The following is a 27,224-nucleotide window of genomic DNA, read 5'->3' on the forward strand; positions in this document are numbered from 1 at the left end:
TTTCTCCAATCTGACCTTGGATTCCATTACGATTCGAAAAGACATACGTTTTGGTGTCAACGCACTCCATTTTACTTGTAAGGATTTGCCGAATCCGATTAAACGTACAATAAGTCCTAACTTGTAAACCAGCATTAAGGTTGGTGTTTTTAAAACTCTATCACATTTGATGACCACAAAATAGACAATCAGTGCCATTCTGAATTTTGACAGTAGAGCAATTCTCATTAAATGCCGATTCTCGGTCCATTTCACATTTGACCAAATTTTTATCAACCGCATAAACATCGTGTTATTATGCTTGACAGCTAGTCATAATTTTATCTATGCTGAAACTGACAAAGAAACTGCATTTAACGGGGACTGTTCGAAAGTAAAAATATTTCTTTTCATTGATATGATGGTCATATAATATGAAGTAAGTTTAAAACACCCCCTGTTCTAAAGGGCCACTGTCAATTGGACAATTTACAAAAGATCTTTCGACTAATGCACCCCGGAGACGATCAATATCAAGTGTGATGATAATATTTGCTAATTGATCATTTACTGAAGCAATTGAAGTGATTGACAATTGAGACTTCCCATTGGCGGAAGGAATGATGTGTATATTGATATAGACAACCACCATTGACACAGCGGAATGATGGTTTCGCTGAGCATTCGTTCAATTGCTCTATCTATCGAGCCCTGTGGAATTCAGTTTAATCGCGTTCAGTTTAATTTATAATTTCATTGTATTGCAATTGTCCAGTGTCATGGAAAGTAAAATCAAAAGATTATCACTCTATGCGCACACTTCAGACAATGTTTCCGCAGACGGCATCAAAGCAACTGGGGTGAAAATATTGACAGATCGATTTAACTTCTGCCAATTGCACTTCAACGCGCATTGACAATTCACGTTGATCATTACCGGATCCCTTAAGATCTTTCAAACAAGAAAGAAGAAAACTTGAGTTTACTTCAAGCATCACACTTCTATTCATTTATCTCTTCAGTGGTTGGAACCATTTTGCCTTGGTCTCTTCAGTGTTGATTACAAATACAAAAAAAATCAATAATAAGTCAGCATAATTTCCATAAAATAACAACAAAAATGTCATGTTTTAGCTTCTAGCTATCCAAAACTTTCTTCAAAAAAGTCACAGCATAAAATAATAATATTATATGTTTTCAAAACACTATTTTACACTCTTAGTAGCACCATTTGACTTTATAAATTGAATAGTTAAAAGTATAATATAACTTTGATGCACCATACATTAAAAATATTCCGTACAATTATAATATAATATCAAACTATTTACAAACATTTATCAATAAAAATTAAGATCATCTATTTAAATCGAACATGTATATATATATTTTTTATTGATGTGAAAGTTTTCTTATGAAAATGAAGATTTTAAAAGAATATTCCTTGTACAGTTGATGCTGGGTTGTAAGGTGATGTTTGCAAAGCTCTGCCTCGAAATATCAGCATTTAAAAAAAATCTTATTCAGCACGAAAAGCACCAATTCCAGTGAAAATGTTTGAACGTGAATGGAATATTTTCTGAAATGAGTTGCATCAGTGCATAGAGAATGGTGGGCACTACCTCAAGCCATTTGTACATGGAGATAGCAACTTTCGTGCGCGTAGTATTTTGCTAGTGTTCGTACACGACGATAAGCGTCGAAGTTTCATTTCGTCTCACCCAAAATTATAGTGATTTGTTTTCGGGGTATTATGCCGTGTTGCCCTACTTTCTTCTTTAGCCAACGTTTCGGACAGCAATGCAGCGTCCATCATCAGGGCAGATGTGTAATATAATGCCCTGATGATGGACACTGCAATGCTGTCGGAAACATTGGCTAAAGAAGGAGGTCTACTAGGAGATCACTATAATACTTTTAGCCGTGAAATTCTTAAATCATACCTCACCCAAAATGCTTGTAAATATAAGGAAGAACAATATTATCGTCTTTGTTGGCTGCTCATGATAAAATTAACAAGTTTAGTATAATTGGGGCAGCGCCGTGTACGCAAACCAGCTTTAAAGAGTATCATATCGGTAGGTGGTTACTTACGTAGCTTACGGTATTCCCCATCCCGTATCCCTATCTTAACCCATCGGCATACTAATTTTTATTAGTGACATCTGTGCATACTTGAGAAGTATTATTACTGTGCAGTATTGCACCCCATATTTCCCCAAATTAAACACTTCGTATGCTTTTATATAGATTATAATTTTATTGTGAACTATCTAAGTATATGGGAAAAGTTTTAGTTGCCCCAACGGGGCGGGCAATATGCCGATGCGAAAAAGGTGCAGCCCACCAATCTCGGAGGCAGGTATGCCGATGGGTTAATTGAGATCTAGAAAAAAGCATTAAAATTTTTGTAAGAAAACGTACCTTCAACATTTTTACAGCCATTATTTTTCAACATTTCCAAAAAGTTTTTTACAGTTCTAGGTAAGACAAAAAAAATACGCAAGTTTTTTTATACTATTTAAAGATTTCTTAAAAAGCTAACCACTTTTTTTGGATAATAAGATCAAAGTGGATTTATTTACTAACAATATCATTCATACAAAACGAGATTAAAGTTTATTTATAAATATTGCACCAATTTGTCAGACTTTAGCGAACATGATTCTACAAAGATATCTTTTTGATGTTACAAAGTTTTTCATTGCGAAATAAAATCTATAAAAGAAGTAATTATTTCATATATGTATCAATATTTTTATAATTTACATATCTCAATGTACACAATTCAAATTTTAAGAACTTGTTGATTAATTACATTCATTTTAGTGTCCTATCATAGAAAACTGGCTTTGTAATGATATGTCTTTATTGATGTTTAACAACCGCAAAACTTTCATCTTTCAAACGCAATGTTATAACAATAATATTACAGAATAAAGATGTTTTGAAGGCATTGTTATTAATTTACGGAAATAGAATAAGATAAGTCTGTTTTTACATAATTGTTGGTCAGCTGCTTCACAGAACTTAAAAATGAACTTCGAAATTTTATGAATGTTCAAATTCTTTGAAACAACCCGTCCTTAATGAAGGAGCAGATGGTGAAAGGGTTGACTTAATTTAATAGGTAAAGCCATTGTTGTAAATTTAATATGCTGTGGAAAAAAATACTTATATTTAATTGACTTGAAATTGTCCACTAAAATCAGCCAGATGAAAACAGAGCAAAAAAATATACATATCTTAGTTGTTAATCAATTTACACTTTTTTCATTTTTCGTCATTTCAACGTGCTGTAAATTGCTTCAGTGATGATGGAAGTGGTTGATATTTCGGGAGTTCCTTGGCTAAATTTTACATACGATCCGTTCCTTATGCCCGGCAAACTCGGCATCCTGTTTTCTTCTCTGGAATCCAACGAAGATTTGCTTATTTCCGAGTCGTACGCCGAATTGTGTGTTACTTCCAAACGAATAGCGTGATTCTTGTCCGAACGACTGAAGATGTTCGTTCCGATCTTATTGTTTTCTTTCTCCAGCGAGTTTCCGGCTGAAAATCCTCCGGAACCGCTGAGGGAAGAGTATTTTTGCGAAACATTCTCAGATATCTTTTCGTCGGAATCTGAATCGACGAAATCAGAATCTACAAAGTCCTCGTTCATGTTGTGAGGGTTTTTTTCGATCACAACCACTTCTATGTGCCGGAATTTGCTTTCTACTTTGTTTTGGACTGTCGGCTTATGTTCGTCCGCCTCAATATTAATGAATGAAGTGTTACGGAAGATTTCCTTTTCGAATGAAATCAGATCTTCGTTTTTGTTCTTGTTTTTGATTTCTGGATTGCAAATTTCGGCATAGATATTGTCCGACGTGTCGGAATCTCTTCTTTCGTGGTTTCCTCGACCGCTGATAGCGTCGGCTACTTGACCGTAAGGTAAATCTTCGATGACAGGAAGTTTACGATTCTGGATGGATGAAATAGATCTTTTCAGTTTACCTTGATCGCTATTTTCATTTTCCTCGATTGATTCAATACTCTCATCTATCACATCAACAATTTTTATATCTACGTCGGTGATTTTCCTCCCATTCTGGTTAGCAGTTAGGTTAGGTTTGCTTCCAGCACTTGTAATTGGGTCTTTCTTGTCTTTTCCGTGCAACAAATTTGAAGTAGACTTGCTCAGAACTCGTTTAGTTTTAACGTGGAACTCCGAACACAGTTTTTCAGTAATGAAGGACTGCTGACTGAAGACCACCTGGTGATTAGACTCGCTTCTGCTGGAGCCGGTGCCGAATGCGTTCAGATCTTCGCAGCTTTGAATTTGATCAAACGATGATGTTGAAGCGATGTCGCTTTTTTCGGGGATGAGATCAGGTCGAATTCTTTGCCGCCTCTCGAACCTGGATATTTTCTGCTTCCCTGTTTCAATTTCCAGCCTCTTTGCGCAGTTGCCGGTGTATATTTGTTTCTTCTTAAGACTGGAATCATTTTCCGAATAGTAGTTGATCTGCTCCACGCTGAGATTTTTCTTTTGACCCAAGTCTGACAACCGGTCGTCTGTGTCCATTATACCAGTCTGGACTGAGACGGATTTAGTCAAGATTCTCTTTGGTTCTGGTCTGCCGGCACTTGAACTGACTCCGATATCGGACGAAGTAGTGAGACTTCTGTAAGACTGATACTTTTCAGAAGACAAGTCCTCGATTCTCCTGTTCATCCTCGTGGCGCCAAATCTGTCTTCAATCAGCTTAGACATATCTTGATATCTCTCCATGGAACTTGTCTTTTCACTGAAGGGATCAAATGGATCTCGATATTCTCTGTATTTGTCTAACAACTTATTTTCTTCGGACTTCCCGTCGGACAGCTTTTCGGTGCTTCTTAAAATCTTCAATTGCTTGAACCACTTGGATAATTTGGGTTGGTTTGCGTTATTTTCTCTGAAAACCTTCATCTTGTCTTCGTTGAACTCTTGTTGCTTTTGTTTTTCCTCTTCTTTTTTTGCGGCCTTTTTACTTTCCTCGTCACTGTAGAGATCAAAGTTCATATTCTCCAGCTCATTCTTACTGATAAAAATGATAGAGCCTTCATTCTCGTCAGGGATATCTTTCAGAACTTTATCGCTTTTACCGAATAGGCGAGACGCGTCGACTTTAAAGCCTTGGAAGGTAAATCTCTTTTCTTTTTCAAATTTGATACCACCGAGAGCTACTTCGTTTCTAGTTCTTTTATCGACGAAGCTATCGACGGATTCTTCGTTGTTCATGTTGTCGTGCTTTTTATGGATGACGTTGATTTTTTCTTTGGATATGTACATTTCTTGGTGGTTGTCGGGCATGGCAAAGGTGATCTGCCGGATCCAGGAGTCGACGTTGAGCTGGCAGTAAGTGATGGCCTTGTGAACGCGCGTGGAGAGGAACATGCGCTTCTCGGTGTCGTAGCCCAGGCTGGTCCTCTGCAGCCTGGAGTCGGTGTTAAGGGACAGCAGAGTGAGGGAGGGCACGCGGGTAGTATCCTGCGGGAGGGAGCACATCACGATGACGGCTTCGGTGGTCACGGCTCGCAGCAGGAGGGTTCCTGAAAACCAATAAATTATCATATTAAGGTACATCTTTTTATATTTGTTGGGACGACAAGGTGGAAGATTCTCTCAGTATCGCCCTGATCCGATTTCACAATGTTTGACTATTCAATGAACAACTTCTATTTTGGTTTCCAAATCAAATTTCAAGGGTATTTTGAGAATGTGCCTATATATATTCACGTTTTAAAGGATAGCAAGGTTAGTTTAGGTTAGGTTCGGTGAGATTAAGTTAGGTGAGGTCAGGCTAGGTTAGGTGAGGTTAGTTTTTGTCAGATTTGGTTAGTATAAGTTTGATTATTTTATTCTTTTACATCATCTTCCACATGTAAAATTTGTAAAAAAAAAACATGTAAAAAAGAAATACCTGAAGCGAGGGTGGGGTGCGGGGGCGCGGGCCCCGCCACCAGGCGCACCCGGAGCGGCAGGGGGCGTCCCAACAACCCCCCGCCGCCCCCCAGACGGCACAGCCCGCCCTCCCCCCCGGAGATGCCCACGGGGTAGAACTCCCCTTTGGTTGACAGCGGGGCATACAGCTCCTGGAATTACAGAATAAATGTTGTAAAAACAATAGTTAATGGTAGAAGAAGTAGGGGACGACCGAGGAAGACATCATGGTACAACCAAGTCTAGAGAATCTAATACTTGAATCGGGTAACATCAAGAGTTAGCATAACAAGAGTTTAAGTCTCACCCCTCCACACACAAGGACGGCAGTTTAAGTCTCACCCCTCCACACACAAGGACGGCAGTTTAAGTCTCACCCCTCCACACACAAGGATTGCAGTTTAAGCCTCACCCCTCCACACACAAGGACCGCAGTTTAAGTCTCACCCCTCCACACACAAGCACAGCAGTTTAAATCTCACCCCTCCACACACAAGCACAGCAGTTTAAGTCTCACCCCTCCACACACAAGGACGGCAGTTTAAGTCTCACCCCTCCACACACAAGCACAGCAGTTTAAGTCTCACCCCTCCACACACAAGCACAGCAGTTTAAGTCTCACCCCTCCACACACAAGGACGGCAGTTTAAGTCTCACCCCTCCACACACAAGGACGGCAGTTTAAGCCTCACCCCTCCACACACAAGCACAGCAGTTTAAGCCTCACCCCTCCACACACAAGCACAGCATTTTAATGAGGGTAAACCTTTAGAATTATCCCCTAGAAAATTTTTGGGAGATCTCACAGCCTCCCATGGAAAGTCATATTATCTCATATTATATTACGGTGAGAAACATGTTTTAAACAGTGTTAAAAAAAGAGAATACCACGCTTTGTATTTGCATTTAAAAGTTTACAATTCCCGAAAAATTTGAAATAATTCTGCGAAACAAAATTTATCATTCAAAAATATTTGTCAAGGTTTACAATATTTGTTTTAATAAATTAACTGACGTGACAATAACTCGTAATACCTTTATCTTATTTAATAAACATGTTTCTTAGTTTTGTGCCAAGCGGTACAAATTACAAATTACACGATAAACACCATCGGTAAGCATTTAAAAAATATATATAGTGTTTGCGTTCAAAATTTTAATATTTTTAATTGCACTGTATTATTTATTTATTACTTTATCTAATAAATATAATAGCTACTTTATCTACTTTCAATAACAGTATTTTATTTTGAAACTAGCTGACCCGGCGTTGCTAGGGGTTGTAAATGAGTAAAGTTTTGAGTTTTTGTATTCTGTGATAAACATCGATTTTCTCTACTTTATTTAAATATAATATGCATGTATTATGTATATAAACCTTCCGAAAGAAATTCCGAAAGATAGTGAAAACCCTAAAATAATCCGTGGGGTTGTTTACAAGAACTAAGCGCACAAACAAACGCCCAAAAACAGTGAATTTATCTGGAATCGAATGTAATGCGAAAATGTTTCCAGCACAATTTGCATTCATTCATTACCGAAACTGTGATGTATGGTAATAAGTTGAATATTTAAGCGATAGATGGCGCTAGTCATAAAGCTTACTTCAGAGTCCGACAGATGTCACTAGAGTGTAGCAATTACCTGTGGGATATTATTGACAGGGAACAAACTTCTCGAACGAGAGAATTACCAACCCTCGGGTAATGAACAGTGTAGCTAAATCCAGTCCTATTATTTATAACGTAAATAAACACAATTATAAGTAGAACCTTTTACTTTTTAACAAAGAGTTCCCAACCCTTAAATCTGCTAAGTAAGATAGATATAACTCAAAGGTCAAATTCAAATAGACGTATTTATAAATTGACATGCTGTGATAAAATTTAGTTCAATAATACGAGATAACGACAATAACCTAGATACGGACAAAATACCTAGTTTGAACCATAGATGAATTAAAAGAGTAGATGGGTTACTGAAACAACGCGCGTGGTTCTAAGATTTACTGCTTTTAGTAGTGCAATATAGTTGTGAATGAGGAATACTTGAGCAGGTGGATAAGTTTGTGTATTTAGGAAGTATGTTCTAGAGAGATGGGAAGGCTGACAGAGATATTGAAAGAAGAGTAAATGCAGGTAACTCCATTAATGGAGGACTGAACGCAGTTGGCGCTAACAAAAAATTGTCCAAAGAAGCGAAGTTAGCAGTTCACAATGGAGTGCTGGTACCTACCCTGATGTATGGAAGTGAGGCATGGAACTGGCAGATAAAGGATGAGGCGTATTTGTGGTAAAACCATGTATGATCGTGTGAGAAATGTGGAGATCCGCAAAGATTTCAAGACTGATGTAAGCGTAATGAGTAAAATCAAGAAATTGAAGCTTAGATGGTTTGGGCATGTAGAGCGAATGAGCGATGAAAGGAGTGTAAGGAGAATATATGATGCAAATGCGAATGGTAGCAGAAGTCGGGGACGCCCGAGGAAGACATGGCACGACCAAGTGAATCAGATACTCGAGTCGGACTATGTCAAGAGTCAGAATAATAGAATAGTATGTATGAGACGATGTATGTATGTGAATGAGGCAAGAAGTGTGTGCTAAGACCGAGTTGTTTGGCGGTCAGTCCTCTCTGCCTACCCCTGCGAGAAACGGCGTGATGGTTAGTTAGTTCGTTGGTCAGACAAGCTGTCGCTGGCTGCCAAGAATACGTTGCTTTAGGCTCTATTTTTGTGAAAAATTTGCTTTTGTACAAATCATTCTCAAGCAAAAATCATTCTTTCCATTTATATGTGCTCAAAGATCACTTATTATTTCAATAAATACGATTATTCACGTGGATTTTTGATACATGCACAGCAACGACGGACGTTCATAATAAGATGTTTCACCCGTACACACATATGAAAAAACTGTAAACACTCGACTTAAAGAAAAAAGCGGGTCCTGACAAAATTAGTCCTGCCTTTCTAATTAACTGTGCATCAATAATAGCCAATCCACTATGTCATATATTTAACCAATCATTAAATTCTGGCTGCTTCCCCGACCTATGGAAAAATTGCTATCTAACACCTGTATTTAAAAAAGGCGATATTCATGATGTCACTAATTACCGACCCATTTGCATGCTCTCAACTATCCCCAAACTGTTTGAAAAACTTATCCTCGATAAAATCTCCATACATATTAACAACATCATTGTAACTAATCAACATGGTTTTATGCCAGGCAGATCCACACTTACAAATCTCTCCTTATATGAAAATTTTATAGCATGTTCACTCGAAAACAAAACCCAAGTCGACTCAATATATACAGACTTTGTAAAAGCGTTTGACAAAGTTAACCACAAAATTCTTCTCAATAAACTTAGTCAAATCGGAATTGAGGGTAAACTATTGGAATGGATAAATAGCTACTTAACAAATAGAAATCTTCAAGTAAAAAATAATTCTAACCTTTTACACAAATTCATAGCTACTAGCGGTGTACCCCAAGGGTCACATTTAGGCCCAATACTATTTCTCCTTTTCATAAACGATATTGTTACGGTATTTGATAAAAATGTTGAAGTGCTACTTTTTGCCGATGACCTTAAACTATTTAAAATTATAAAAACAATAAATGACTGTATTCACATTCAAATAAATTTAAATAAACTTCAAGATTGGTGCAAAACTAACAAACTTTATCTCAATATTAGTAAATGCCACATTATAAGATTTTTCAGAACAAAACAACCCCTTAACTATCAATACAAAATTAACAATGTTTCTCTCGCCTCTGTAAGTGAAATTAAAGATCTCGGCATTATTTTCGATTCAAAATTTAACTTTCTTTCACATGTAGAAACAGTCACCAACAAAGGATTAAAAATGCTCGGCTTCATTCTCCGAAATGGCAGAGACTTTAAAAATATTTCAACACCAAAAATCTTATATTCCTCACTTGTTCGAAGTCAAATCGAATATAATTCTCCTATTTGGTGTCCTTACTTTAAAATCCACTCCGATTCTATTGAAAAATTCAGCATAAATTCCTAAGATACATTAACTATAAACTCGGTCTACCTATAGAATCAATAAATTACAATCACTTGATGAAAGAATTAAACTTACTTAAACTATCAGATAGAAGACTTATTTCCGATTTGACTTTTATTTTTAAAATTGTCAATGGTATTATAGACAGCCCTGATATATTAAGCCTAATTACCTTCCATATAGGTACCCACTAGAACCACTCGATCCAAAATTCTTTTTAATTTTAATAACAATATCAGGACTGCGTCATTTAGAAACTCGCTTATACCTAGATTGCATGCAGTTGGCAATGCTTTCTCAGAAGTAGTAGATGTGTTCAACTGCACGGAATATAGTTATAAGAAGGCTATAATAACATACCTCTGTCGTAATTATCAATGTTATTAGGCATAAAACCATTCTATTCATAAGTTATCACAGAACCTAAACAATGCACTTACATCAGATATCAGACAGAAGAGTGTTATCTGATAATTTTATATACTTAATCAAAACTATAATTTTTCCCAAAATTGTTATGAGATGTCTTACTGACAGCCCTGATTCAATAGAGCTAACTCTTAGTTCTCAGCAAATTCAACCAAATTCAATATTGAAGGTAACAATAACCTCAATACTAAACTACTGTACGGATTGAAAATAAAAATGCTAATGTACCTATGTATACCAGATGTTATTTTTGTTTAATTTTCAACATAATTTCTCATTAATTATTCTGTTTAACATAATACTGTTTCGCTCCTGTGAACCACTGTAAACATAAATCATGTATATTGTAAAAGCCTTTTATGGCGTCTAAATAAATAAATAAATAAATATTCTTTGATTGGCTATCCCTTTCCAATGCGTTCCGTTACATGCTAGGCAGAATGTCATATGTAGATTATCTCTTCTATATATTATCTATGCGTGCATCGTTATTGGCTAATCTCTTCTTATGCGTTTCGTTATTTCGCTTTGCATCTAGAAACTGAAACGTGGCACATTTTTTGTTCGGTTAGTATGGCGCGTCTTTATGTTAATGGTATGAACAGAATTATCATTTTGGAATATCAAAAAAATATTGTGAGAATCGTGTTTTTCTAATTTCTCTGCAGGAAAACCCCGCCAAAATTTTCTCACGTGTTCTAAATACAAAATTTACAGGTTACGGTCCCGCCAAAAGTAGCATTGTGCAATGGACATATTCAAGTGCGTGTGAATTTAAAATAAAACGTTTCGTATTCAAACCACGCGCCAACTACAGGAAAGAATTATAAGTTAGGCCACACACTAATTTATGACGCTTTTATGAACGGTCAATGGATGGAGTGACACTGAACAAGTCCGGACTAGAGACAAAAACATACATTCTTTCATTAGAACTCATCAATGGCAATTTTACCTTATTTAAATGAAATTGATCAAACTTTAATACTGAACAGATAATCAATTTCATCGGCTTGCGGTATGGCATGAAACTGGCAGAGAAAAATGAAAGTATAATGAATGTTATATAAATGAAATCCCTGAGGCGTACGTGTGCTAAAACTATGTATGGCCGTGTTAAAATGTAGAGATTCGGAAATAATGGTTGGTAGTAATAGTAAAAATCCTTCAAATCGGTATAAATCACACTTCTAGGAGTTATCAGTACAGTGTTCTGTGTTCAGTGAGCATAAAAAACCAAATTATGTGTTATTTAAATAACACATCTGCCCTGATGATGGACACTGCAATGCTGTCCGAAACGTTGGCTAAAGAAGGAGTTAGCGGCATAACACCCCAAAAACAAATAACAAAAATATATTTTGGGTTTTAGAGATCCCTGATCCCCTCCTGTCCTGAGGACGTGCCCGTGCAACAGTTTTGCCGCGCTATAAAAATTAAAATGAATACCAAACCAAATGCGTGCTAGTACACAAGGACGCCATAAAAAGCGCTGTTCGTGATTACCTATTATTCGTAGCCACGTTCGACACCATTATTTTATGGTTCAAACTAGGCTGACTCTGTATGTAACGGCTTTTTGTTGGACTGGTTCAATGGGGATTACTTCTATTTGATAGAGTTACTTCAGCTAGCTACTAAAAAATAATTATAAGCAATAATAATTAGTCGCCCGAAATATCAATACAAATTGAAAATATCTCCCGAGCAAAAATAAATGCCGCCAACAGGAATTGGGAAGTTTATCATTAATAAAAAATATAATAATATTTGACAAGTCAAAATATTTCACCAACAAATGTATAGATTTATAATATGTCTCGACGCCATCTAGTGGGAAATTTAGCACTAACAAAACCTTTCCTACAAAAATAAAGTTGGTTGTTTACAGGTCAAAAAATATAATAAGTAGTAATTGTTGATTGAGGTACTAGTATATATTGAATTATTTGGCGGGTTGGAAATAAGCCGACATAGCTCAGTGGTTCAGAGCACCTGACCGGACATCAGAAGGTGCAGGTTCAATTCCCGTTGGCGGCATTTATTTTTACTCGGGAGATATTTTCAATTTGTATTAATATTTCGGGCGATTAATTGTTGCTTATAATTATTTGTTATCCTTTATGCTATGCATAAAACCTTGTCTTATAAACATTAGTTTATCATTAATAAAATAAATAAAATAGAAAAAAGCTACTAAAAGCTCAACGCTATCTTGAGAAAATATGAAACACTTATTGCTGCTTTCACTAATCTAAAATTCTATCCTTAAACTGTACTTTAGCGAAGATCCCATTTAAATATAACATACATTGTTGTAGAGAGACGTTTCTCCTCTAGAGATTTAGAATTTCCATCTGATTTCCAATTAATTTTTTCCCATTATATTTAATTAAAAATTAAAAAAAAACATTTATTGCACAAAAATACAGAGTACAAAGGGTATAGCTTATAGGTTACATCCTATTTCTTCCAGCTAACCCAACAAATACACTTTATATTACAAAACCCAACAACTACAGGTTAACAAATATATGTAAATAATTTTTTTTTTTTTTAAATATAGGTATTTAATTTATGTAAGGTATTCAAGGTGTAGTGACATTTGTTTAAAAGAAATGTTTTTAGTGACGATTTAAATTTAAGTATGTCGGTTATTTGTTTGATGCTACGTGGAAGGTTGTTATTTGTTATATACTTTAATGGCCATGTAGTGTGGTCCTTTTTGAAATATAGTTTTGTTTGCTTTTGGGATTAATAAGTTTTCTGTGAACCTTGTAGCGTGTTTATGTGTTGAGTTTTTTTGTGGGAACTTTTCTGGAGATGATCGAACTAACAGGCATAACTCCATTATATATAGTTATTATATAATTCCGACAAAAGTCAAAGGTCGGTTGTCAATTTTTTTAAATTGTTCAGGAGAGAGGAAATAGTAAAAATTTTCCTATGAACATTGTGGGGATACGAGACCTTTTATGTTGACCTAACTTAGTTTCACATTGTCATAGGACAACCGTCTTTATACCTCTGTGTAGATACTGAAAAAATTAAGAAAGGTCTCATACATAACTCATTTTCACAAAAAAACTGGACAACCGACCTTTGACTTCTGAGGTACAGCAATTTTTAATGCATTTGCATCTCATTTCAATGTTCCACTCCATTTCAATTTCATTCGATCCATTTCCATTCCATTTCAATTTCATTCAATCCATTTCAATGTCACTGTTCCATTCCATTTCAATTTCATTTAATCCATTTCAATGTCACTGTTCCATTCCATTTCAATTTCATTTATTCCATTTCAATTTCACTGTTCCATTCTATTTCAATTTCATTCGTTCCATTTCGCTTGAGTAGAATACAAATAAAATATAAATGTAAACTACTAAAAAAAATATTTGTTCAATAAAAATGAAGGGTTTTCTGCAGTTTTGTTGGAAAAGTCCACTCTATTAATTAATTAAAATTAACGAGCAACTCCTTAACATACTAATGAGGTGTTTTAGCAATCACGTACCAAATGAAATAACGAAATCCAGGAACTGTTGCAGGATACTCATTAATTCAGTATTCCATGGGAAAGTGAACTCAGGTATCATTGTTAAATGAGAGGAATAAAACGTCTTCATATAGCTAGGTAGTTGTTTTTAATTCAGTCCTTGATCCTTGTATCTGTTCCACAATCGTGTTCGTTAGGAGTAGTTTCACGTTCTGAGATTCGCATTCTTTTAGCGGCTATGTGGCCGGTGCCATTGTCGTCCGTGACAGAGTCAACTTGGCTTGAACCAGAATACAGTGGCGTATCAGGTATCTTTGGGCCGGTGACTTTGCCAATAATCCAAATATTTGACCAATAGGGTCTTAAACTTCCAATAAAAAACAGTGTTCCACAATGATTATGAAATTCTAATGGGATGGAGATATGTCACGCAAGTGTAAGAGAGAAAGAGCGCGTGCTAAATGGCCTAGAAACAAAAGGTACTAAGTCAGTGACGACATTTGTTACCATTCAAATTCGAATTGAAGGCACTTTTAGGACGGGTTGTTTCGGAGAATTTGAACAATTCATCAAATTTCAACGTTCATTTTCGGGTTCTGTGAAAGTCCTATTCAAGTTCTGTTATTATATCATTGTAGGCTAGTTGCTTGACAAAACTGAAATAAAAACAGAACTTGAAAAAATCTTTCACAGAACTTGAAAATGAACGTTGAAATTTGATGATTTGTTCAAATTCTTCAAAACAAACCGTCCTTAGTATTCTTCTTTTTTCTATATCACGTCGAAAAAAGTTTGTTTGGGTTCTCTTTTAAGATCTAGATTTATCAGTTTTCAGCTTGTACGAGTACTTTCCGGACACCGTGCACGTTATACATACAAACATAATCGACTGCACTTTAACTCGACCGTTTTGCATTTCTTCTGTCTGTAAATTTGTGATCACGTTTCGTTTCAGTATCAAAATAGTGGGGGTTTTAACGGTTCAGTAAAGACAATTCAAATGTGCGTTTATTTGGACATTCTTGTTAGCATTTTTTTTCAATATCAACATATAGTACCTACCTGCCATTGAGATAGCATTGCATAATTCCTTATTTGATTTTTTTTGTACAGGGTTTTCCAATAAGAGGTGTTATTTTGAATAGCCCGCTATTTCGGTAGATGTTTCTTTTTGACATTTGACAAGTAGAAACTACGCCATTAATAAAAATGGAACGATACACGCTTCAACAACGCATTGAAATTATTAAAATTCACTTGAGTGAATCAAATGCAAATCATCTTGAGTGATGAGGCCCATTTACACCTCGGTGGCTTCTTCACCAAGCAAAATTGTCGCATCTGGGGCTCGGAAAACCCAAGATTTATTGTTAAAAAGCCTCTTTATCCTCAAAGTGTGACTGTTTGGTGCGGTTTATGGTCCGGCGGTGTCATTGGACCTTTACTTTTTAGAAAATGAGGCTGGAGCAACAGTTACGGTGAATGGATTGCGCTATCGAGAGATGATTAATGATTTTTTATGGCCGGAATTGGATGGTATTGATCTGGACAACGTTTGCTTTCAACAAGACGGCGTTACGTGCCACACAAGCAACGAAACCATTGATCTTTTAAGATTGAATATCTAAATAACACCTCTTATTGGAAAACCTGTATTATAAAATACATTGTTTATAAAAGTATTAAGGTACTAACAAATCTTATGATTTCAGACATAATTTTGGTTTCGATTTTTTAAATACAAGCTGACGTGTACCCGACGTTGCTGGGGGTTATCCTTAGGAGATATACATATACCATCTCAGGAGATAGACATATACCATCTCAGGAGATAGACATATACCATCTCAGGAGATAGACATATACCATCTCAGGAGATAGACATATACCATCTCAGGAGATAGACATATACCATATCAGGAGATAGACATATACCATCTCAGGAGATAGACATATACCATCTCAGGAGATTGACATATACCATCTCAGGAGATAGACATATACCATCTCAGGAGATAGACATATACCATCTCAGTAGATAGACATATACCATCTCAGGAGATAGACATATACCATCTCAGGAGATAGACATATACCATCTCAGGAGATAGACATATACCATCTCAGACTTTTCTGTAGGCTTTTTTAAGATATACAATACGGTACTATATTATTTTGATGTATCTCATAAGGTTTAGCCAGCGTTAACAATGTAGTGTCCGAAAAAATATTTATACTACTTGATTATAAAACATCGACTTTTCTCTACTTTCTATAAATATAATATGCATGTTTTATATATGTAAACCTTCCGGAAGAAATTTTCTAAATGATAGTGAAAACTCTATCAAAATCCGTTGGGTAGTTTAGAAGAACTAAGTGCACAAACATACAGAAGCGGATAGCGACTTTATTTTATATTTTTTAGAGAATAAAAAATTAGGCACACGTAGTTTTGCAGAACTGCTAGTTTTATTGTGACAGCTACTTGACCTACAGTACTGGGCTCATGGGATGAAGCGCCCCTGACAAATGGTTCTGCTATTCAGAGTCCCACTGTTATTACTATTTGTTAGCTTGTTAGGAGATTATTAAATGGTTGCTTTGTGTCGTAGGCAGTGTTGCCAAGTTAGCATATTATATGCTAAATTTGGCACAATTACTCCATGTTTAGCATAACTATTATGCTTTTAGCATATAGCATTTTTATGTGGCTTATTTTTACAGAAACATGAAAATAATAAAAACCAATTTTTTAACTAACAAAAATGATATCGATTGAAAAACTGGTGTCTCAATGGAGAAACATAGTTCACATTAAATGGGAATCCTTGACTTTCTCTGTAGAGTTTTGGAATGAAGTCATGCAATATAAAGATGCAGCTAATAATAACCCCTTCGGTGATTTATGTCAGTTTGCAATGTCTATTTTAACATTGCCGCATTCAAATGCGGACATTGAACGTGTATTTAGCCAAATGAGTCTGGTCAAAACAAAACTCCGAAATCGTTTGGCGGTGAGAACCCCGAATGCCATTTTGTACGTGAGATTTGGCCTAAAGAGAGCAGAAAAGTGCTGTTATTCTTACGCTGTTCCTGACGAAGTACTACGCTGCATTGGGACCAAAGAAAGTTACGACTCCGTCTCTCAGCCTTCCACATCAGCTGCTGTTAATGAATAAGAAGAAGATGAAGATGAAGATGAAGATATTGATATTTTATTTCTAAATTAAATTTATGTTAGCTTTTTTGGCATTTTTTAAAGTAATTTAGCATAATTCTGGCATATTTTTCCCATCACTCTATTTCTCAACAGATACTAAGTTAAATTTATGTTGGCTTTTTTTTGGCATTTTTTAAAGGAATTTAGCATATTTCTGGCATATTTTTCCCATCACTCTAGCATATTTTGAAGTAGTTGAGTTGGCAACACTGGTCGTAGGTACAGTGCACAGATTATCCTCTCAGTATCACAAGTTGTAATCTAACGACACAAAGCACATATCATGTTACGTGTCATTGTCATTACTTCCATGTTATGTGTGTTGGTTTAATTCCAGACCTGTGATATAACCTAATTCACTAGAGTATAAATTAATAGTATTATTGATAGTGTTGCATCCAAAACTGCTTACGAATTACAGCTTCATATTAACACATTCTTTGCGGGAAACGAGAAAACTCGTCATACGCCTTTTTACAGTAAACGGTAAGGAGCGGGAAACTTGTAAACAAGGGGTTCTAAATGGGTGCGGGGTCATGTGTTTTCTATTGTCGGCGGTACCCGATCTATCTACCTGTCAATACAATGAGTTTGAAACACAACAAAAAAATAAAATCGTTGTCGCGTATGTTCAGCTCACAAACTACGCAGTGAAACGCGGTACATGTGCAAGTTTTGCAATGTGCCCCTGCATAAAGGAAAGTGTTTCGAACGCTATCACACATTGAAGAACTATTAGGTTATAGTTTTTTTTTATATGTATTGAAAATTTCTAAATAATCTTGTAATTTTGTATGAATAAATTTCGATATGTTATTTCGATTGTGAAATACTGTTTTTTCTAGGATTCCCAAGAAAGTAGAAAGTTTTTGTTCATAAAAAAAGGAATTACACATACATTGCTAAGTAAATAAATAGAGACATCTTTTTAAAGTAAAACACTGAAAGTTTCATCGAAAAATATCAAATAGATCATAATAATATTTTGCGGAAAGTCTAATTTTGGCGCTAAAATTTAAAAAAAACACCCGCGCTTCGCCCCCAATTTGGCGGTAAAATGCCCGACCATATAGTGTTAACATTAATGTGGACTGTAATTAATTTAAACGAGACTAAAAGAAATGGTGGTTGTTGTAATTGGGTGATAGTATGTGTAGGAATGAACAAGGTATGGAAATAAGGAAAACAGGAAGACAATTGAAACAACCACTGTAAGTCTGCGAAGGAGAACACAACACAATCGCAATATAGTGAGTTCCACCGTCATACCTCTAGGTAATTATCGCCACAACAAAACGAATGAGTAAACACTTTCAATATAGTTGATTACCTTATTTTCACTTTTCAACGAGATTTATCTACCCGAAAAACACCACCAACTTGCTTCCAAGGTAGTTCCAATCCTTCTTGTGTTTTCAAAACAAATGCACTCGAATTTGCACAATGTTCTTGCCATTATTCTTGACGGCCTCCGTGGTCAAGGAGTAAGGCTCTCGACTAGCAATCCGACGGTCGCGGGTTCAAATCCAGGCGTGCGCAAGTAAATTTTATTTGATTGACTTATGTTGTTTCACAATTTAAATTATTTAAGGTATATTTGCGGCTAGTTCCAGAGTGGAAGATACTCTCAGTATCGCTCTGGTGTAAAAGCAACATTCAGAATTGAAACGTTTCTTGAAATGGCTTTAGCCGTGTTTGGTGCCCAGATCTGAATAGACAGGTACTTTTTTTATTTTTTTAAAATTACTTAATGAGATCTCAGATTTTATTATTTTATTATTGAAGATATAATATTATATTAGCGATTCCTTAACGAAAAAGAAAAATCAGAAAAAGATACGGTCACATCTAGGACTCGAACTCAGGACTCTTGCCTTGCCGGGGCACTTTAGACAGACAGACAGGTACTTCCCCACCATCCTCTTTCCCTTCTCATTCCTCTCCGGGGTACCTTCAGCCTCACATCATACCCCAATTGGGGATGCCATAGTCTCACTGGCTTCAAATGGTTGGAAGCAGTTGGGACTCTTGTGCGATATTCACATAAAAAAAACTATTCCAAATTTCAAATACTTTCAAGCAAGATTGTGGTTAGGGATAGGTAGGAACTGGATAAATAACATCCCGGTAGGAACTAAGCATATTCTCATTTCAAAACCAAACAATTACATTTCTAGGTAAGTAGGTACTTAATTTTAATTATTAATAATTCATATAATTTAAAATAGTGTTTGTAGTTCAACAAAATTGCAGGAATACCCATTTTAAAACTCAAGTGTAATAATTTATCTTAAGGCGATGCACTACGTCGTGTAATATTTTAAATCGAGCTGCTATCAATAACACCCCTTACGTAGATGGCGATAAGGTTTAAATTCCCGCATAACACCATCCGCCTGTTTTGATTTATGCAAGAAAAAAACATGGCCAAATAGTGACTTTTATTTTATTTTGTGGATGTTAAGGCACAATTATTTAAATGTTTTTCGATCATTTTATAAATAACTTAATTTTCCACATTATACAATAAAATCATCACCGAAAATGAATTCGTAAGTAGGAGATTTTGAACTTTAAAGCAGTTTTCATAGGCCTTATACATTTTTTTTCTGGGCTTATAAAAAGACTTATCTAAAAAATACTCGATTACTTCAAAAGCCGAGATGTATTCTACTCGCAGTATTTCATTAAAGCATCTGAAACATTTCTAGGCGACCAAATTTTCAAACCAAAAACATATGATTTTGTATTACTACGTAGTGCATCGCCTTAATTATATTGACAAATCAATAAGTAAAACGGTATTTGAGCACAGAGTAGGTAACAATGATATTAAAAACTGCGCGTAATCAATCAAAAGTTGAATTGCAAAATAATATCAGGTCCTGTTGCATTCCCAAACTGTTCTGATGTAAGAGTATTGGCCGGACAGAGGAATGTCATCAATTCGCAGCTGTTCATTACGGAATTACAACAGTGGAACAATAAAATACTCCACAGCTGCTGGTGATAGGAATTGAACCCTCGGGCACTGCCAATACTGTCAGTACAGCCAAGCTGGCAAAGTCAACCACTGTCCACTGCCTATATAACTCCCTAGAATGGTGATCTGTGCAGATTTGATAACACTTTTTTTACCTAAAACCTTTCAACTCATCCCAATTCGGGTATTTTGTGTAGAAATTAAGGCCCCGTAGTAAGCGTTCAAGGGAGGGAGCGCGCTTATATTAAAAAAAACCATAATGCAGGGTTTTCCAATAAAAGGTGTTATTTTGATATTCAATCGTAAAAGATCAATGGTTTCGTTGCTTGTGTGACACGTAGCGCCGTCTTGTTGAGAGTAAACGTTGTCCAGATCAATACCATCCAATTCCGGCCATAAAAAATCATTAATCATCTCTCGATAGCGCAATCCATTCACCGGAACTGTTGCTCCAGCCTCATTTTCGAAAAAGTAAGGTCCAATGACTCCGCCGGACCATAAACAGCACCAAACAGTCACACGGTGAGGATAGAGAGGCTTTCCAACAATAACTCTTGGGTTTTCCGAGCCCCAGATACGATAATTTTGCTTGTTGACGAAGCCACCGAGGTGGAAATGGGCCTCATCACTCAAGATGATTTGCATTTGATTCACTCAAGTGAATTTTAATAATTTCTATGCGTTGTTGAAGCGTGTATCGTTCCATTTTTATTAATATCGTAGTTTCTACTTGTCAAATGTCAAAAAATGACAGCTTCAAAAGTAACATCTACCGAAATAGCGGGCTATTCAAAATAACACCTCTTATTGGAAATGTATTAGCGAAAATGGTTAAAATATTTAATAAAACACGACTCGTTTGAAATAGAGCTAAAATCTCTTGACAAATGCTTTAGTTGCATTTAAAGATACACTGTGAATTTTTTCATGCTTGTGACATATTAAATAACAGAAAAAAGTGTTTTCAATAATTTTCAGAGCTTACTTTGCGATTTTTTTCTATCGAGGGAATTTCATATAAAATAACATGCTTTTTTTGGAACTTAAAACTTAAAGAGTTAATGAGAAACTTGTTATAAACGGTGAAGATGAGATATAGGAAGGTTGTGATGTAATCTGCTCACTAAATACTATAATTAAAAACATACGAATTACGGTTGTCTGTGCTGTGCGCTAGTTAATATGGGTCAATTATATCAAATTTGATTTGAATTTAAGTGTAATTTTCAAAATTGGAACTGATCGATGAAAGAATTCAGACACGCGGTAAAGTACCTACCTATAATATAATATTTGAAAATAAAATTATTTAAATGGCATTTTCAAAATTGGAACTGACTTATCGAGAATTCAGAATATTCCATGATTTTTAACGGGTCTGCGCTGGTAATACATGATTATTTTCAAAATTCACAATCGTAATTATTGGGATCGACCAAAAATGTTTTATTACCGTGGTCAATCGGATGACAACTGTTGATTTAAGCCACTTGAAGCAACGTTTCCGTTATGCATGGTTTTCTGTCACCAGTCTTAAATCGAGTATTAGGAACTCCGAAAATATTTAATCAAAAAATGTAGTAAAGATAAAATGAGCTAACTTCGGGCACACTGATACGCCCACAGCACACTTCTGTCATCATATCGCTTAGTTGGTATTATGTAGGTCCGGTAGGTGGCCAGTAGCAATTTCATAACTGGATTTGATAAACGTATTTAAATGCTTTAACACTTCAATGGTATCACTCATTTGATAGCTTCGACTACATAATTCGGGCTTCCCCACCTTCCTCATCCCCATCTCCTTCCTCACCACACTCCATTCAGTCTTACAAAAGACCCCGATAGGGGATGCCATAGCCCCATATGGATAAAAGTAACAATTTATAAAAATCGAACATTTATTTCTAGCAAAACAACTCACACAACAAATTACGACAACACTTTTACCACGATCGATATTCGCTAGTTTCGCGTACGTTTTTAGAAGGTAAGCTCCAGGGAGCAATTGGTACTGTTGTGCAGTAGGAATTGTGAAAAAAAGTGCCTAATCTGTGTCATGAACGCCCAATATCGGCAATAAAATTGTTTTATCGACTGTCAGTTACTCTCATAAGTATGCTTTCAATTGATCAAAAACATACTTTCAATTGATCAAAAATATACTTTCAATTGATCAAAAATATACTTTCAATTGATCGACTGTATACTTTCAATTGATCAAAAATATACTTTCAATTGTTCGACCGTATACTTTCAATTGATCGAAGGTGTACTTTCAATTGTTCAAACGTATACCTACTTTCAATTGATAAAAAATATATATTGACTGAACGAAAGTTTCGCATGAAATATTTGCCACTGGTTGCTGAATCGGGAAGTGCAGGGTTAAGTTGAGTGAGTTCCGCCCACAGGTAAATTTGAAATTGCAGACATTTAAGCGACCGGTCTATTAGTCGGAGAATGTTATCAATATTCAAGTTGCTTTATTACGCAGATCATTTCGCTGGAGAGGTAATCTCCGATCTCGAACTGTTTTAGAAGACGAATACATTGATAGATTGACATTTCGATTTAACGTCAGGAGACACGTAGGTTTATCATCATTTTTACTAAGAATTTCGAAGAAGAGGATTGACTTAAAATACCGAATGCAGTTCCAGACTTGCTATTGACAGATATACCTTATCGAGGTACCGACCCTAATAGGAATAAGAAGAAAAAGACGATGAAATTTATTTTTTTATTTTTATCAGAAGTTTAAATATTATTGCACGGTCTAATCAGCGTTTTACACGATGCATGTGTTCGTACACTTTCCACGTGGGTCATGTTTGCATAATAATAATTATTATATTTTCATTCGAATTATAATGATTCAGTAAATATTTACAATTATTACTACATACACGCATACCAAGTACAACAAAAATTCAAACGTTACATTTAATTACTGTAAGAAAAAATATTTAAATTACCGGAATTGAAAAAAAAAATAATATTTTACGTATTTAGTAAGGCTGCCATTTGTCATGTAACTATAAAGGCTTTTCTTTTTTATTAACCCAAAATAATAACATAAGAACGTATTTATAAAATGGGTTCATAGTTTGGGTTTAAAGAAACATTGTTCTTGGTAATTCTGTGCAGAGTGCGGTGGAATTGTAAATATTTACGTGTCCTATTTTTGCACTGATTTACGCACAGGTTAAGATGGCGCACATTATTTGAGATCTGTCTTCTGTCATTGTTTTATGTAATTATAATATGTGGAAATGTTTCACGTTTATTTCGTTTTATATTTGAAATACTGATAAAAAAGCTCGAAATCATATTCGGTACTGATTGTGAACGCGTAATACTGTTTCGCGTGTACTGTTTTAGGTGTTGCCATTTTTGGCGATTTAGTACCATCCCAAAATAATATTTCTTCTCTAGTGCCAACTATCTGTATGAAAGTAAAGATCGTGTAAATCAAAGGTTTTTAATATGGGTCCCGATATAGTTTCCATGTGGGGATCGATATTTATTTATATATACGCCTAAAAGGGCATACATTAAAGTGATACATGAAAGTGATACATGATGCAGTGTACATAGGAGAATATCTGTATTATATGAGAAGATCCATTGTAAAGTACCTAGGTAGAAAATATATAGTTGTGAAATTATGATTACAAGTATAATGAGAAAATATTAAGAAATGATTAAAAAAAAAGAAAACCAAATTTAAAAAAAAAACTAAATATGAAGCAATATTAGTAAAACGTAAGAGTAACATAAAGTAAAAAAGAAATTAAACAACACTACATATAAGACAAAACATTAAAACTAATTTACCAACGCTACTCTATTTTGTAGGATTCGACAAAGTGTTGGTGTAGATTATGCATAATTATTTAAATGGAGTCAATAAATAAATCAATAGCACCCCCATACTTGTTACTATTACAACTATTGGTCTTATAGTTGGTCGTGTATGTATTGCAGAAGAATGTTATATTTTGTCTTGTATTCCTAGTCGGCACATGGAGTTTAATAGTGGCAACGATGGCAGGATATGAAAAAAAGCATCGTGTAAAACGCCCATAAGTTTTTGTATTGGAAGAACGGTTTTGTTTTCGCCCACACACCGCTGTAATATTCCCAAAACAACAAAAGAATGTTACAATTCTAATAATCATCCGTCCCGTGCGCGTCGCTTTCTTATTTCCGTCTTAATCTGCGCAATTAACAAGAGCCATTATTAGTATTCTTAATTCCGCTCGCAAACCGTGTCGTCCGAGAATCAACATTAACATAGCATTAACAGCGGAACTGAGAAGTTACTTTAACTAAATAATACCATCTTTCGACGAAGAGATCATTAACATACCGCCTGGTGCAGAGATTCTCAAAGTGGGATATATCGCCCCCTTCTAAAATGACGATTTACTGTTCCCTAGAATCAAATAAAATCCTTTTGCAAAATACGAATTGATACGACCAAAAGTAACCGGAATTCTCTTTCCCTACTGATTCGTTTATCTAACTATCTATATAAATATGTACACGAAGAAAACTTACTGTGATGTATGGTAATAAAGTTGAGTATTTAAGCGATAGATGGCGCTAGTCATAAAGCTTAATCCAGAGTAACAATTACTTGTGAGATGAGATTGACAGGGAACAAGCTTCTCGAACCAGAGAATTACCAACCCTCGGGTAATGAACAGTTTAGCTAAATCCAGACCTATTATTTGTAACGTAAATAAACACAATTATAAGTAGAACCTTTTACTTTTTACAAAGAGTTCCCAATACTTAAATATGCAAAGTAACGCAGATATAGCACTTACTGATATGAAATGTGGTTAATTTATTTAAAATCTGGTCAAATTATTCGTTATGAGGAAGTCGGAACACGGGTTCTTACGAATAATAATACTAACGTAAATAATCTCGTCCAATAAATTTATTCGGAGAAGGCCACCTTTGTAGTCAGATATATTCTGAATGACTAACATTTTATTCGGAAATGGTTTGCAGTCACCTCTTTATTTATTTATTCAAACGCCATAAACTGGATTTTATAATACAGTGATAATTGAATTGCAAGCGTACAGTGGTAAACAAGATAATAATGGCAATAAATTAAAGAACAATTAATGTGTAAACAAAAACACTATTGCAAGTGATGCAGTTATTAATATAAGTGCAGTAAGACAATGTGTAATTCAAAAGAAATATATACCTACCAGTGTAGCAATAGTTGAACTACAGGGTTTTCCAATAAGAGGTGTTATTTTGAATAGCCCGTTATTTCGGTAGATGTTACTTTTGAAGCTGTCATTTTTTGACATTTGTCAAGTAGAAACTACGCCATTAATAAAAATGGAACGATGCACGCTTCAACATCGCATTGAAATTATTAAAATTCACTTGAGTGAATCGAATGCAAATCGTCTTGAGTCAACGAGCAAAATTGTCGCATCTGGGGCTCGGAAAACACAGTTATTGTTGAAAAGCCTCTCTATCCTCAACGTGTGACTGTTTGGTGCGGTTTATGGTCCGGTAGAGTCATTGGACCTTACTTTTTCGAAAATGAGGCTGGAGCCACAGTTACGGTGAATGGATTGCGCTATCGAGAGATGATTAATGATTTTTATGGCCGGAATTGGATGGTATTGATCTGGACAACGTTTGCTTTCAACAAGACGGCGCTACGTGCCACACAAGCAACGAAACCATTGATCTTTTACGATTGAATATCAAAATAACACCTCTTATTGGAAAATCCTGCACTTTATACTAGGTTTGTATAAGATCTGTCATCTGTCGAAGTATGAGGTGTCTATGATAATGGTCAGTAGTGAGTTTATTGTTACCCACAAAATTAATTGTACTTGGAATAGCTGAGTAGGCATCGCAACTTGATTAACAATTCAGGGCTGTCAGAGATTCAGTATCTTGAAAAAAAAAATTCTCCGTGTATATAAAGATGAGTGTCTTTGGCGTGCGGCGTGGCTTTGATCTGTACACAAATCTACAGTTTTGTTCTGAGATTGACGAAATTACAATTAACCTTAAAAACAGGAGAAAGGTCTACAGAAAAGAACTGTTTACAAAAGATTTCGAAAATCACCCTGGGCACCTCTTCCTTCTTAAAGCTTGACGTTCAAAATGGAAAATTACTCTCGGTGAGTCCATTTTTTATTATTACGGTTACTTTTGTGTTTCCAATCGTTTATACAAATCGCCCAAGATTCCTGCTCCCTACTGTGAGACTGTGACACGCCCAATGAGGGGAAGGAGATGGGCAAGAGGAAGATTGGGAAGTATCCGGCCATTCAGATCTGGTCACCAAACACGGCTAAAAACAATTTCAAGCAACTTTTCGATTCTGAATACAAATGCATATAATACTAATTTACGAGAATTATTCAAATTCCGGATACTTTTTTTTTTACATCACGGCTCTTCACCGCCCCCCTTTTGCCCCACCGCCCCGGGGGCGCTACCGCCCACTTTAAGAACCACTGGTTTAGAGAAATGATGACGCTACATTCATCACTGTTTGCAAGACAATGGTGAGTAATGAGCGCGGAGGAAAGCCTATTTTCTGTGACCGCTGAACACAAAATCTCTAGAATTGTGATCTATATTGATTTTAAAGAAGACCTTTCGACTCCTGTGACCCCGACAAACCAAATAAATTGATTATCTGTTCAAGAAAGAACGTAAGAGAACTTAAAAAAAAAAAAAAAAAAATCGATCGAGGATTTTGACATAGGTATATACATTTTTTTCATTTTTTACGGCAACTACGGGGTTTAAAAAACTATTTGAACCGGGTCTACCATTGATGTATTACAATTCTGAATCCTGACATGTGCCGACGTGAGTATCTGATATCTAATCCGTCATTTGAGGCCATTGGCGCAAAATTAGGAGCCAAGATTAATTAATAATAACGAGTTTATTTTCCGGGTTAAATCTTCCCCACACGAAAAATTAAACCCCACACACTTTTCCACTAATGATCATCTAGTAAATCCACATTATGCAAGTACATTATAAAAGCAAAATAAATACAAAACAATACAAGAA

General features: G+C 35.5%; 1 protein-coding gene across 1 annotated transcript in view; it reads right to left on the reverse strand.

Annotated features, from left to right (window-relative positions):
* Positions 1–3,056: 3,056 nt before the first annotated feature.
* Positions 3,057–27,224, reverse strand: part of LOC149410040 (uncharacterized) — a 229,895-nt gene continuing 205,727 nt past the window's right edge. Inside the window, exons 5-6 of the mRNA XM_089648568.1 lie at positions 5,931–6,102; positions 3,057–5,559 (exon numbers count right to left, since the gene is read on the reverse strand). Coding sequence (XP_089504694.1) covers positions 3,263–5,559; positions 5,931–6,102 — 2,469 coding nt within the window. The 3' untranslated portion in view covers positions 3,057–3,262. The remainder of the gene's footprint in view (positions 5,560–5,930; positions 6,103–27,224) is intronic.

The sequence above is a fragment of the Hesperophylax consimilis genome, chromosome 28, assembly GCF_061612785.1.
Source record: "Hesperophylax consimilis isolate HC1 chromosome 28, BYU_Hcon_1.0, whole genome shotgun sequence".
Classification (NCBI taxonomy): domain Eukaryota; kingdom Metazoa; phylum Arthropoda; class Insecta; order Trichoptera; family Limnephilidae; genus Hesperophylax; species Hesperophylax consimilis.